The sequence below is a fragment of the Zootoca vivipara genome, chromosome 11 (genome assembly GCF_963506605.1).
Source record: "Zootoca vivipara chromosome 11, rZooViv1.1, whole genome shotgun sequence".
Classification (NCBI taxonomy): Eukaryota; Metazoa; Chordata; class Lepidosauria; order Squamata; family Lacertidae; genus Zootoca; species Zootoca vivipara.
In genome coordinates this window covers 35,669,295-35,683,589 of record NC_083286.1, presented here as the reverse complement: position 1 = coordinate 35,683,589, position 14,295 = coordinate 35,669,295, and the positions used below count along the sequence as shown (strand labels likewise).

Sequence of the window (14,295 nt, the reverse complement as noted above, 5' to 3'; positions counted from 1 at the left end):
CTGGCACACAACCTCTTTGTTAGGGAGGCTAGTCTCAGGCAAGATCACCCTGTGAACTTCATAACTAATCAGAGATGTGAACCCAAGTTGATACAGCCAAGGTCTAACGTGTTGAGTGCTACACCACTCTTTGCCAATTCACCATTGACTGTCAACTGATCATGAATGGGTATTATGCTATACTGCCTGCTTTGTAGAAAAGGGTTGGGGAACCTTGTGCCAAGGGGCCAAATGTGGCCTTTCTGGCCTCATTAGAACCTTCCCTGGCCCTTCCTTTTTCCTTCCCCGGACCCCAGGCAACTCCCCTCAATGGCTTTGCTCTGCATCCTCCTTCAGTGATTTTGCTTGCCTGGATAGAGAATAGAGAGGTGGGCATGTACATGAAGAAAGCTCTGTCTTTTCCATGGCTGGAATGTAAACTATTGTACTAAGGTAAGTGATGCATCGATTGCTCCTCCCACTTTTGCCTCTGACCACACCCAGAAGTTTCCTACCGTAAGAAGGGAATGTGACCCTTGGGCCACAAAACATTCTCCACTTCTGCTTTAGCGTGCATATAAATCAGCACAGCTGCCATGGCTATGGACTCTCCTTGAAGGAGTGGCTGTGGGAGCTGACAGGATGAGCTACTTTAAAACTACCACTGCACCATTGCATTGTATTGTATGGTGGTCAGGGGCAAACCCATTATTGCATTCCACCAAATGCACAGCCCCTGCATGATCCTGTTCCTATTCATACAAGTGATTGTGTGAACTGGATTGTGAAAGGCTTAGAGAAGCTCTTGTAATCTTTTCTGCACTTGCAACTCTGTTAAAAGTTACGATATGTGCATGTTTTGTGAACTAAGGTTAGTATATGGAGATACTAACAATGAAAAGCAAGGTTACCTTGCTGCCATGGGCGTAGCCAGGATTTTTGTTAGGGGGGGCATGACTTTTGTTGGGGGGGGCAGAACCAATATGATTGGTCAGTTAGTAAAGTATTGTTATTGTTTTACTTGATCGGGGGAGGGGGGTAGCTGCCACTCCCTGCCTCCCCAACTATGCCCATGCTTGCTGCATTGCCTACAGGGATTTCCAACAGCTGGATCAATGCTGAGGGACAAACATACCTGCCGATAAATATGTCTCTGCTCATGGATGCTTATGCCCACTTATCTAATATCACAGAATTAGAAACTTTGTACAAGAAACAATACTTACCCTGCATTTTAATACATGTGTAAAAACTTAGTTGATATCTGCAGCAATGTTAGTTGAATTGTCCACAGGCGTATTTTTAGTGAGAGAGATCAACAATTACTGTATTGGTTTTAGTACATGGAAACTTCAGAAGCTGCTATGTATTGAGCCAGACCAATGATCCCTCAAGCTCTGTATTTCAAAAATGACTGGCAGAGGCTCTCCAGGGGTTCAAGAAGTCTCTCCAGCCTCTACCTGGAGATGCCAGGGATTCAACCTGGCATCTTCTGCATGCAAAGCAGATGCTCTAACCACTGAGCTATGCCCCTTCCCCCTGTAAGGCAGCATACTAGCTGATGAGATTTATGAAGGGGGGGGGAATACCACTAAAATTAGATTTTGCTAATACTGTGAATATATTTATTCATGTCTGGACCAGTAGAAGAAAAACCATTTTTCATGCTATAAATTTTATTAAAAACAACTAATTATACATTTGTATCAATAAATTAACAAACAATTGAATTGGCACGCACTAATACAGAACGTTCACTTACAAAATTGAAGTGTCATTTTTCTTTCTGCATCTTTTTATACTTGTGACTGATGCAAAAGAGGGGAAATTGCTAAGTGAACTCTGGAGTGCTCTCAGCGTTACATGTGCACTCAAAACAATTACAAAAGTATTTGAAATAATACTTCCATTGGAAACATGCACCCTGAATTGGTGTGTGTGCTTGTCTTTTGCTCATATGGACCCATGTGTATTAGATAATACTAAATACACGTAAGGGAGAAAAGCTAGGATCAATACTGTTCTGATAATGGGGAAAAATGATTTAGTAAGAAAAGATAAATGTCTGAACCCTAGAAAGGTTACATAAAGTTAGCTGCTTAAAATTAACATTACATTTCAATCACGAGTGACTTGTCTTGTTTCTCAAATATTTGAAAGACAAAACTCTTCAAGGCTGTTCTCCTTTCTGTTTTTCAGTTCATGTTCCTCCAGCTGATGATACTCAAATGTTACACGATTGATATGTTTGCCGCTGGAGACCATTCGCAGCACAGTGTTGTCACAGCCTATCTTCATTTGGGCTAGTCAAAAGATAAAGAACACCTTGTTATTGTTTGGAATAACAGACAATGCACGACCATGTCAGCTGGAGCTGCCCAAAATATGAGGAAAGCACTATGTTTGTGAAGGTTGCATTGGTCTATATCTAAGGCCTATTTCTATGTAATAATGCACAGCTCTCACTGAAGGATTTGTAGAATTCTGGATTTGAATGAAGTCGGGGTACGGTGAGGGAACAAAAGATGCACAACTCATGGCATGGAAAAAAGAAGGGAGGAACACAGAGAGGAAAAGTGGTGGTTTAAAATGTAACAGCAGAAGTTTGAGTAAAGGAGGGGTGAAAGAAGCTGAGAGGGAAATGGCAGTTTTAAACAACAACAGAGGTTTGAGTTAATTGCATTCCTTATATGAAAGTACTATGAAATATTTGAGGGCTCAACATTCATTATCCCTCTCAGTTAGGAATGGAAGTGTGAGTATAGCAAAAAGGATAAGACACTGAAAGGGGGACAGTGTCAGTTTCCAAAACTGGCAGAGGTTTGAGTAAAGCAGAAATGGAGAGATACTGAGAGGGGGGAAGTGGCCGTTTTAAACAATGTCAGAAATTTGAATAAAGCAGGGATGGGGAAAGTACTTCTTTTAAACAAGGGTAGAGGTTTTAGTAGAGTGGGCAGGGAATGAAACTGAGTGGGAAAGGTAGCAGTTTAAAACAAGGTTTTACAAGTGAGAAGGGAGTTTTGAAAGACTCTCTGTGTTAGCTTTTTATGTTATATCCATCTCTGCTACTTCATCCTGTTAAAACTGGTTTTTTTAAAAAAATAAAAATCGCCCTCAGAGTCATCAAGTACAGCACTGGCATAGTGAAACTTACCTCAACTTGGTGCCTCCAGATATTTTGGAATACATGGGCGTTATAGTCTGAAATGCCATCATTGGAGTGATGGGCGTTATAGCCTGAAATGCCAGAAGGGCACCAGGTTGGGGAAGGTTAGTACAGTGTCATTCTCTTGCTCCTTAACCAAGCACCATATACAATGAACCCAACAGGTAGCAGTGTCAGTGCAGTCTCGCGGAGTAAGGTGTTATTCCAGCAGTGCAGATAAATAGCAGCAAAATATTTAGGGCTTGAGTGTAAAGAAATCAGATTTCACAACTCTTTCTGTATCATTCTTTAGAAACATTTGAGCAGGTGACATTAAAGCAAGAACTCACCTGGGCCATGGAAGGAGTGGCACAGATCAGCTAAAGGGAACATCTTAGAGGGATCTAACCCATTTCCTCCCAAGAGCTCCAAAAAATCTCCTACTCCTCCACAGCCTACGGTGGGTTTCTGTAAAAAGAGATGCAGAATTAAGTGCAATAGTATTGACCAAATATATTTTACTCTGAATTTTATCCAAGTGCAGAAGGTTTCATGTAGCTCTTTAAATATTTTTATTTTTTAAATAGTTAGCCTCCATACAGAAGCTTGTGCTACTCAGAGTGCTCGTTGCCTAGGGCATATGCTGCATAGACCAGGAAAATTATCCACTGATAGCCATTGGTGTGCAGTGATGCCATGCATGGTGGCAGCTATTTCTGAAGAAACAAAGCACTGCAGCAGAGTTTATGGAACTCAGCAGAGTTTATGGATCTCACCATGTAAAAAGAAACTGATCCTCACCCTCAGTCAAAGGCATTGTGTATCATTCATGACTGTTGATAAGTTAGTTAGTTGAATTCATTAATCAATTTCCACAACAGAATGTCCCAAACTGTATTTACAAAATACAGAGCAACCATTAAATTTTTTAAAATCAAAAACACAACCAAAGTAAAAACAAATAAATGCTCAAGCTGGTAAGTCCATTGTCAGCATGATTCTACTAGGAGAGCTCTCAATATGCAAAAAGCCCCCTTTTATATAGAAGATATTTTGCCAGTTTGCATTGCACTCTGCAAGGATGTAACTCCAGAATAAGTACAGATTTGTATTTACATAATTGGTTATTTAAAAGAAATACTGGCGTGGCCTGTATAAAGGATTTACAGCATAAACCTGATGATCCATATAAGATTGCCATTGATGGCTTACTGCAAAACCACCAACTCACCTTTAAGTGGAGGCCATTCAAGTGCCCCAGCATAAGATCAGATATTTTTATCACCACTGGGTAGATTATGGAAAAGCTGCAGTTCCTGCGCTGATGAGGAATGACCATGGTAAACCTTCCAGCAGGGGTCTGAGAGATGACATTGCAAGCTTTAGTATAGGGGAAAGATACAGAGTTACTTGATCACAATATGTTCAATGCAAACTTTTTACCTGATGCCTCAGGACTAAACTAAATGAATTTTTAAGCATAAAAAGAGCCTGCTGGATCAAGCCACTGACCCATCCAGGGCAGTATCCTGTTCTTACAGAGGTCAACCAGATGCCTGAGGACCTGAGCATATGAGCACTCTCCCCTTCTGCAGTTTCCAGAAACTGGTATTCTGGGAGGCATCGACAGCCGTATCCTCCATGAATTTGTCTATTCTTTTAAAGTCATCCAAGTTGGTGGTCATAATTCCCTCCTGTGGAAGTGATTTCCATAGTTTAACTATCCGCTGAGTGAATAAGTATTTTGGTTTAGCTGTCCTGAATCTTCCAACATTAATCTTCATTGGATGTGCACAAGATTTAGCATCGAGAGGGAGAAAAAACTTTTCTCTATCCGCTTTCTTTATGTTTCCTCTTACTTTTTTTTTTCTACACTAAAATGCTGCAGCCTTTCCTCATTCCTCCCTTGGTCATTTTGATTTCCCTTTCTGGAGCCTTTTCTAACTCTACAATATCCTTTCTGAGGCAAGGTAACCAGAACTGTCCACTGTATTCCAAATGCAACCACACCATAGATTTGTATAGTATAACATTAAGACATTGGCAGTTTTATTTTCAATTCCTTTCCTAATTGTCTCTAGCATGGGATTCCTCAAATGCTTGCAAAATGATTTGTTTGTCCTCGTCAAGTAGCACAAGAACTAGTGTGAATTGGTATATTGCTCCTGAAACTGGTGAGTTTAATTAACTCAGTCTACAATAGACTATTATAAATTATTTCAGACAAATGCTTGGCACCTGACACTAAACATTTGCAATTTCCTGATTGCCTGAAAGGCCACAATAATGGTCCTGCATCATCATCTTCATCATGATATTATGAGACAGTACTCAAGACTCATATTATACTACCTGATGTACTTGTTTTTTGGCAGAACAAATCTTTTGACTGGACCATAGGGTATTTTATCATAGCATTGCTCATATAAATGTGTATCCTTTCATATGAGATCACTGGCATTCTTTGTACTCAGATGACAACATGAAACAGTGCTTACGGAAAAGGTTGGGCTTTTTCTTTATTGTTACTGTGAATCCATTTCCCGGGTCACGAATCCCAAAGAAGATCATTGCCACATTCTGTGATGACCTGATGGTGCTCTTGATTCTGTTGCCTTCACAAAAATCTATGTATCTTTCGGAGGCGGGGAGAGGATGGTCCAAGGAACTGGGAAACTTCTCACCTTTCAATATCCAGCCATCAAACACCTAGAGGGATGCAGCAACAAAAAGGGCAATTAGTGTTTACTTTCTCACTACAATTCCCAGAAGCACAAGCCGGCACCTGAGTGGCACCTGTGTAGCAGTTTTCCCTTAAAGCACAACCACAACCCCATAAATATGAAGTTGTTATGCTGATCTGCTTTGCAGAGGCACAGACCACAGCACTCAGTAGATATCCTGGAGAAGCCCTGCAGAAATGCAATGACTACTGCTCATTAATAAATGGCTTGAGAGTAGAAGCTTAAGATCCCATTCATATTTTGCAGATAGAGGAGGAATGTTAACACTTGGGTGAGAATGAATGACTTAACAGGCCTTCCCCATGTAGTTCTGAGTTATGGGAGATCTTGTCTCCCATGTGTTTTTTAAAAATTAAATAGGAGCCATGAGGCCCCAATTTGGATTGGGAACACAATGGTAATCCTTTTGGTTATAAAACAGTCCAGTGATATATATATATATATATATATATATATATATATATATATATATATATATATATAATATCCAGTGATTATTTATTATAGGACCACTTCCCCCCTTCCTAACCCTTATCTGAAACGTTGACCAATCTGTTCCACGTATGACTCGGCATTAACATCAATCATAAGTCATCACTTTATACAGCAGTGCTTAATTACTCTGACATTCCCTGCCGTTTTCCACTTCAAATATTTTAATAATTGTGCTTAATTAGAGGCGACACATTTCTGAAGCCTGGCATTTAAACTTGGAGGAATCTGAGTGATCAATATGCAGTGTCAAATGAGAGACAGTATTAGTATGTCAGGCTCCTTTTCAGCTGTTGCTCTCTTATTTGTCTCACTTTGAAGTTTGTGCCAGCTGTAAAGAAACAGATGCTGGTCCTTCCTCTCTTTCCCAAACATTTTCTGGAAAGCTTATATTGCCATCCATGGCCCGATCCAGAGATTCTGGCACGCAGCATAAGTTATCCACATATTTCCATGCTGTCTGAATTCATGCTTGCTACTCTCAGCTCTGATCACGCTATGTTCTTAAGATGTACAGAGAACTGTGCAAGATAGGCTACTTCATATTTCAGATCTAAGAAAATGAAAATGCTTGTATGCTCTGCTGAGTCAGACAAACAAGTGCATTGACAGAACCGACTGCTAATTGTGTTTACTTAGCAATCACTTTAGATGCTCCACATAAGCCCTTTCCATGCGATCATCGTTAAGTGAAAATAAATGCACAGTTATTATTTATTTGTTGCATGATGTCTAGACATTATCCTTCAAGGCCATGCTTTGCTTGTAGTGACAACATTTTCCAGCAGTGGACGCGCTTCATTTCCTAATTGGGAAAATGTAATTCTTCCTTGCTAGTAATGCCTTCTTTGCTATTGAAATTGCTAAACGGTACTGTAAGTGTCACAGGCACCTACTGGGCATTGCTGCTGATGTGAGTGGTGATGAGATGCATGTCCCTGTCCTTCTATTAGGTGACCTTCTAGAGCAAGGATGGGGAACTTGTGGTCCTCTAGCTGTTGTTGGACACCAGCTCCATCAGCCTCAGCCAGAGTGGCCAATAGTCAGGAATAATGGCCAGAGAACATCCAGAGGACTGCAGGTTCATCATCCTGGTTTTCCTTTATTTCTAGTGCTTCTTGTCAATTAAGCATAACTGGCAAATGCATGCTAGATTTGGAGCAAAACTCTGACAATGTTCTGCCAAGACTCTACCTCTCTGCTCTTGACCATTTTCACCACTGAATAGAATTTACTATGTGCTGATTCTTAGCCCCACTAGCAGCTATGAAGGAAACCAGGGGCAGCCAATTCTGCTTTGCTGCCTGAGGATAAATAGGAAGGTGCCACCCCCACTGCTGTCCCTCCTGCTCTCTTGCAAAAACCTTGCTTACTGAGGTCATGTGGCAGCTTCCGTCAAGATCTCATGTGACCACCGTGGTACCAGGGGGTGGGTGGTGTGCCCACAGGGGCACTGTTCAGTAGGTTTCCACTGCCTGAGGCAGATGCTTCAGTCTGCTTTATGGGTGGGCTGGCCCTGAAGCAAACATTAGCTCTGCAGCTAAGAGCAGACCTGCAGAGAAGGGATTCTGGTATGGTGAGCCAGTCTCAAGAGTTCTTCCACTTGCCATGTGTGTGTGATTAACCACGTCCTGGGAAAATTTCGAGAATGGATTGGAAAGACAACCTTTATTCTGACCCTGTTTGTGTATCCACTGCCGAACCAGCATGCCAAATCCTCCAAAAGGGGCTACAGTTTTCTCTCTTCTGCCATGCTGCACACATTCACACATTCTGGAGAGCCCTGCTAAGACCATCAGGCATTGCAAACCTCATACCTTCAGGAAATCTCCTGCTTGACAGTCGACGTTGACAAAATCAAAGTCTATTGTGAGGAGCTCGGTTGGGTCTGCTATGAAGAAAGTAGCACAGTGCAGCTGGGGCTGCTGAGCCGTGAAGCTGAATTGTCCTTCTATGCTCAGCATGTCAATGCATCCTGGAGATGGGGAGAATAAAGGCAACCAAGTGATTCCTTTCTGTCTCACAGCTGATTCTCATTCTATATTTTGTTTTCAAGCAGAGATACCAGAATGTAAGGTAAAAAAGCCTTTCATCAAGGGTGTTCCTGATGATGTATTGTGGGATCAGCACTTCTCAGTAACACAAGCTGCTTGCAGGGTCTGCACAAAATATTAAAACATCTCTCCCCTAATTTAATCGAGATTGTCCCCTTTCATGGAAAATCCAATAACCAAATAAAACCTGTTCCCAACGACCTGTTTGTGATGTTACGCTCCTCTCTAAAACACCTTTTGTGGCCCTACTAGGTATTACCTGACTGCTATTTGTGCATTCAGACCTTGCTAAGCTTCACTGGCCTTATGGTAGCTCAATCTAAAGATGATGCTTTCTCATATTTCCATCTTGGTTTCCTTAATGGACAACTCTAGTAAGTATTTTTCAACTCATCAATTTAAGCTGATATTCATAGAATCAAGACAACCACGGCTTTAACAAATTGCCTGCTTATAGTTCTTAGGCAACCAGAAATTCCATGCTGGCCAGTGAGCAAGCTGGTGGAGGATGGAAGGAATTCTTGACAGCCACTGCCATATGGGCAAATAGTCTGACCATGTAAAAGGCATCGTCCTCAGTTTTTAAATTAGTCCAGTAAAGATAACAGTTACTATGCTTATTTTGTAAACCTAAAAGCTTTACAATGAATGGCCGTAAACTGTCTCTCTTTTATTTCATTGCCTTTTGACCCCACTATTTACAATTTTCTCCTCTAAGTATGTGGGTATGTGGTTATATTGGGGTGTGTGTGAAATCACACACAAACACACACACCGCTTCTGAAAATAACACTCCATGCATCTTATGAAGGGAGCTCTTAGGTACAACCTGCCTTTCATTAGTTTTCCATCTACCCCCAATGAGCACATCTCAATTCTCTGCCCCAGAGATGCTCTCTGCAAAACACCACCAGGAGCAGAATATTGTCAAGCCTCTCTCCCACATCCTTGTGTTCATTGCCTACTACTTCCTCCCCACTCTGCCCAGGGAAGCGCACTGTTTTCTGAGGTGGCAGCCACAGTAATCCTTGCTTAAAAGAATGGTGTACAGTTTTACCTCCCAAAGGGAATCTGTACCTCCTGTTTCCCCTACTAGGGGTTAATAAACTTCAAGGGCTCAGCAGTGTAACATAGCAATGAAGGCCACACCCTAGGGTGCTTCTCACTCAATACAAAAGAATCAAAATTAGAACTGACATTAGAAGCATTAGTACTTTTAAGACAAGGTGGGTCTCATTAGCTCTCTCAGTACTACTTCCCTTGGCTTAACCAACTTCTGTTCCCTCTTCCCTCTCAAAGGTCACCACATTCCTCTGTACTCATAGTTCAATAACACTTGACTGTCCTTATTTGTTAGAAATAGAAAGCTTGACTGTCCTTATTTGTTAGAAACCGAAATGCATGGAGTGATCAGATGCAAAACAGAACAAGATTTTTCAGAGTTGCTGAAAACTTCTGTCAATTTGTTCTCTTCTACGTAGCTATGCAACTATCTCTGTACTATTAAAGAAACAGGAGGAAGACTGGCTTACATTGCAGATCACCCTAGAAAGGCACTTTCTTTTTTCTTACCAACACTGTGCTTTGGCATTCAAGAAAAAGGCTCCATAGCTAATTTCCCATTATGTATATTTTCCCTTTGTAACCTTTAAGCCCACCCCTCCTCCCCATCTTCCAATTTTATAATTTACGGTAGTTTACAGTGAAATCTTAACCACGCCTATTTGGAAGTAAGTCCTATTGAATTCAGGTAATTGGTGCCAGGACTGCAGCCTTAGGCTGAATGAGAGTGACTGGCTCAAGGTCACCCAAAGAGCTTCATGGTGGAGCGGCATTTGAACCTGGGACTCTCCCATCCTCCTTGGTTTCCCCTCTAGTCTACACGGATATAATGGAAAATTAGCTAAGGAGCCCTTTTTGAGAATGCCAAAGAATAGCCTTGGTAAGAATAAAAATGAAAGTGCTTCTGAACATGCGCAGAGTGCCTTTCTAGGGAGAACTAGTTGAGGTTCCCCCTGTCCTGTGTCTTTAATAGCTATACAAAAGTGTTCGACAAGATGCAGAAATCCCATCTCCTGTTCAACTCCCTGGGGGGCCACAGCACAGGTCTCCCCTCCTTTGCTCTAGCCACTACACTGAGCTGCCTGGCGCATTCCCCTGGCCTCCACCCACTCCTCTCCCCGGCTCTTCGGCTTCCATCCCTTCCCCAGCCAGGAGTCCCACCCATGAAGTGGGCTCCCATCTTCGTCCGCCCAGAAGGAAGCGACTCACGCAGCGCCCGGCGGTAGAACTGCCCCTCCGAGAGCTCCCTCTTCAGCTCCGCGTTGAGCAGCAGAAAGGGCTCCTCGGCGCCCGCGTCCCTCACCTGGAGACACAAAGGCAAAAAGGACAACAGCGGCGTCAGCAGCAGTAGCGCGCCCGCCCAGCTCCCGAAGGAGAGACACACTCTCTCTTCCACATCCTAAGAGCTTTCAGGCTGGGGATCTCCCCAGGCTGTGCACTAAGAGGGGAAGGGGCGTCCGAGCGCCGGGGCATTGCTCACCTCGAAGTACCGGCTCTCTCCCACCCGGAGGGCTGCCAGGAAGACCAGGAGGAGGGGACCCTGGAGCCGGAGAGCCATGCTGCTGTTCCCACGCTGGTCCTCGCTGAAGTTTGCTCTTCTGTCTCTGCTGATAGGAAGAAGCAGCAGCAGCAGCAGCATCTATGGGGCTCCTTCCCTCTCCCCCCTTTTCTTTTTATAGAGCACTTGGGAAGGGAGGCATCCTGTCCCCTGTCTGATAGGGTAACCCATGGTAACGGGATTCCTGACAGGACGACAAAGTGCGTGGCGATGACGAGGAGGGTCCAAATTGACAGCTGCGCGCCTCCTCGTGCCCACTCCCTGCTTGCAAAGCCCCAGGGAGATGTGCTATCTCTCGCTGGCTGTTTGCCCACTTCCAGATTTTGGGAGAATTTAGCATTTCCACATCTAAACTGAATGCAAACCACATACATCATAGAACCATAGAATCACAGAACTGTAGATTTGGAAGGGACCTCGAGGGCCATCTAGTCCAACTCCCTGCAGTCAACAGTCAATATACATCAAGATTTGCAGCCCTGCTTCACTTCTGAGAGGGGAGTTGTCAGGCATTTAAGAATGCTTGAAAAGTACAATCCCTTACCTGACAGCCTTTCCTCCTAATCATCCCAGATGTGCAAGGGGGAGCTGTCAGTGGTGGGGGAAAGAAAGCAGTTGTCACACGCTCAGAGGCACTATAAAAAAATTCACCTTAAAGACCAACTAAGTTTTTATTTTGGTATGAGCTTTCGTGTGCATGCACTATGTTCTTCATTAACCACCACATGCTCCAAGGCTAAGTTTATTGCAAGCTGAAGTCAGGCTCTGGGGCCAAGCCTTGGTCTAAATTAAGTCCTGGTTTTCCCAAATGAAGGAGGTACAAATAAACCTTTTTTCTCTTTCCTCATCTCAAACATACCTGGATATACATTATACTTTTTAAAGCACATTCAAAGCACAATCCCCCCTCTTTAGTTTAACCCCCTCTCCACAGAGTTAGAATTCCCAGCAATCCTAAATGAATCCCAGGGACCAGATGGCCTTGCTACACCCTCAAATCCTGAGAAGGACACAAAGTCACTGTTTCTTCTAGGCAGGGTGGGTAGGAAGCATCTCTCATCCTTAGGGCTGCATTCACTTGTGGTCAACATTATAAAACCTTTGGCACTAAGGCAACCACTGTGAAAATAAACTCTGCCCCTGTTTGTTACGTTATCACTGTGTGACTGCACTTAACTTTACCTCACTTCAACCCAGGGTGCAGTATATATCCAAGAAGGCTGGCTACACAGCTGTCCTAGCTGGTTCTCTGAAATAACTAGAAAGCACTCCAGTTGCATATCTGTGATGGGGTCACCAACCTGATAGTTAATCAAGCCACCCTTTGCACAGGATTTAAATTTGTACCCCTTCACAAATACCACCTGGTTGCATCTTTTAAAGCAATATCTTTTCAGAGATGTTCTAACTCCAGCTTGACTCATCTGTGGATACATTGTCAATCATTCTGATGCTGCCTGAAGATTCTGGGTGTCAGAACTTTCCCCCCTTTATCCTGGAAAACCAAGGCAGGGTTGTAAATAACCCAAGAGGAGCTGCTTGCTGCTCAGAGGGGTGTGATAAAACATTATGATGCACTGGTCATTGCAAGTAAGGCACACTGGAGTTGCTTTCAGTAGGCAGATGGACCATCTTAGATACCCACCTAAGATATCAAAGGGGACTTGGCAGGGTATGGATGGGATCCAGAGGCTAAGTGAAATAAATTGTGTGATGGAGCATGGGATGTCAGAGAGGTGTGACCTTCATTTGCAACTGTGACCAGCCTTTTAAGAGCAACATCTGCTTAGCTATAGCAACACCGCCACTTTTATGAGTTGAGAGTTGTATGTGCAGTTTCATATGATACAGATGAGGAAGATATTGAAGCAAGGAAGTCCTTGTGGCTTAGAGCTATTATCTACTGAATATGAAAGAACATAGGAAAATTAAATTAGGACACATAGCTGATGAATTTGCTGAACAAAAGAAATGCGAAGTGATGCTTAAATTTATGAGAAGAAATATTACTATTATATGCTTATCTCCTAGTTTGCAGATGGTAACAATTTTTTTTTAATGATTAACTGTATTGAAGAGTTGTGCTGAGCAGCTGAAGGCGAGCTTCCATTGTGCTAGCTATGTTCTGTTTGTTTCAATTGGAGGAAAAGGATCCATACTGAAAACCTGCAACGAAGCCTATTTTTCTCTTCCTTCCGTTTCCTCTGTTCCTGGTCTCGATCCTCATTATTCTTTGCAATGGTTGATTGAACGATGTCTACAATGGCCCATGACTCTACTGACCAAATGAAACCCATTTTAATCGATGGACAGTGCAATCCTATTCAAGTCTATCCAGAATTAAACCCTGCTGATTTCAGTGGGCACTGGCCTCCATGTTCACATCCCATCTCCACTGACTGCCAGCTGCTGGAAATGCAGGACAGGAGGATGTCCTGCTTTCATGTTTCCCACAGTCATCTAGCTGGCCACGGTGAGAACAGGGTGCTGGACTAAATGGGCCATTTGCCTGCAGGTTCTTTTTATGTTCTTACCTGCCTTCCCCTGGAAGTATGCACAGGTTTGTAGCCAGAGTCAATTTCTGTGTTGTTTCCTTCTGTGCTGGTCCAGCAGAACCACACTCTCTCTGTCCATTTCCCAGTGTAAGTTATCCACCAAGGGGACCAAAGCTGTCTCCATCCAATAACCAGGCTTGAAACCAGCTTGAAATGAAGCTATATAACCAAGAAACCCCTGGAGCTGAGATGCCACCACATGCATGGAATATTGGAGACTGCCTGAGAATTATCCAGTATGGTGAGATTCAGGAAGGGCTTTTTTGAGAGAGGCCTTCCATGCTGGAACTTTGCCTTGTTGCAAGGAGGCATTGATTACTCCCTCCACTCAAGCTAGTCCCCCCCCCCACTGGTCTTTTTAATGAGCCAGGAAGTGCAAGGAAGGGAAATCTGATAAAATGGGGTTCTAGCTGCTGTGCCGGCAGAACTTTTTACTTTTGTTTCTTAAGAGCTGCACCACAGAATTTCCAGTTTTATCTCCCAAGGCTCTGTCCAAATACTTCAGCAAAAAGATCCCTTAAGTTCCCCACAAACACAAATGGAAACAGAAACAACATCGTAACAGGAAACTATCACCCTTCATACCAGACATACCCTTAGGCAAATGGATACGGTTTCACATGGCATTCATTAAGATGATTTTTGTTAGCACCTGCTGGGAATCTTATTTGTTAGTATATAATCTAATGAAAACACATTAAGAGAC

At 43.0% G+C, this 14,295-nt stretch overlaps 1 protein-coding gene across 1 annotated transcript; it reads right to left on the bottom strand.

The window, feature by feature from the left end:
* Positions 1-1,692: 1,692 nt before the first annotated feature.
* Positions 1,693-13,013, bottom strand: CRHBP (corticotropin releasing hormone binding protein). The gene is made up of 7 exons (XM_035100314.2): positions 10,957-13,013; positions 10,686-10,779; positions 8,178-8,335; positions 5,623-5,833; positions 4,356-4,504; positions 3,475-3,592; positions 1,693-2,282 (listed from the first exon to the last, which is right to left on the bottom strand). Exons 1-7 carry the CDS (start codon positions 11,113-11,115, stop codon positions 2,125-2,127), a joined length of 1,047 nt encoding a protein of 348 aa, XP_034956205.2. The 5' UTR covers positions 11,116-13,013; the 3' UTR covers positions 1,693-2,124.
* Positions 13,014-14,295: the final 1,282 nt, after the last annotated feature.

Bases quoted from the DNA above. Each gene is read 5' to 3' on its own strand.
- CRHBP (XM_035100314.2), bottom strand. From the start codon at position 11,115: ATGCTGCTGCTGCTGCTGCTTCTTCCTATCAGCAGAGACAGAAGAGCA. The intron at 3,593-4,355 runs GTGAGTTGGTGG...CTCTTTTTACAG, and splicing joins TGAATGGCCTCCACTTAAAG to AAACCCACCGTAGGCTGTGG. The intron at 2,283-3,474 runs GTGAGTTCTTGC...TCTTTTGACTAG, and splicing joins CCACTCCTTCCATGGCCCAG to CCCAAATGAAGATAGGCTGT.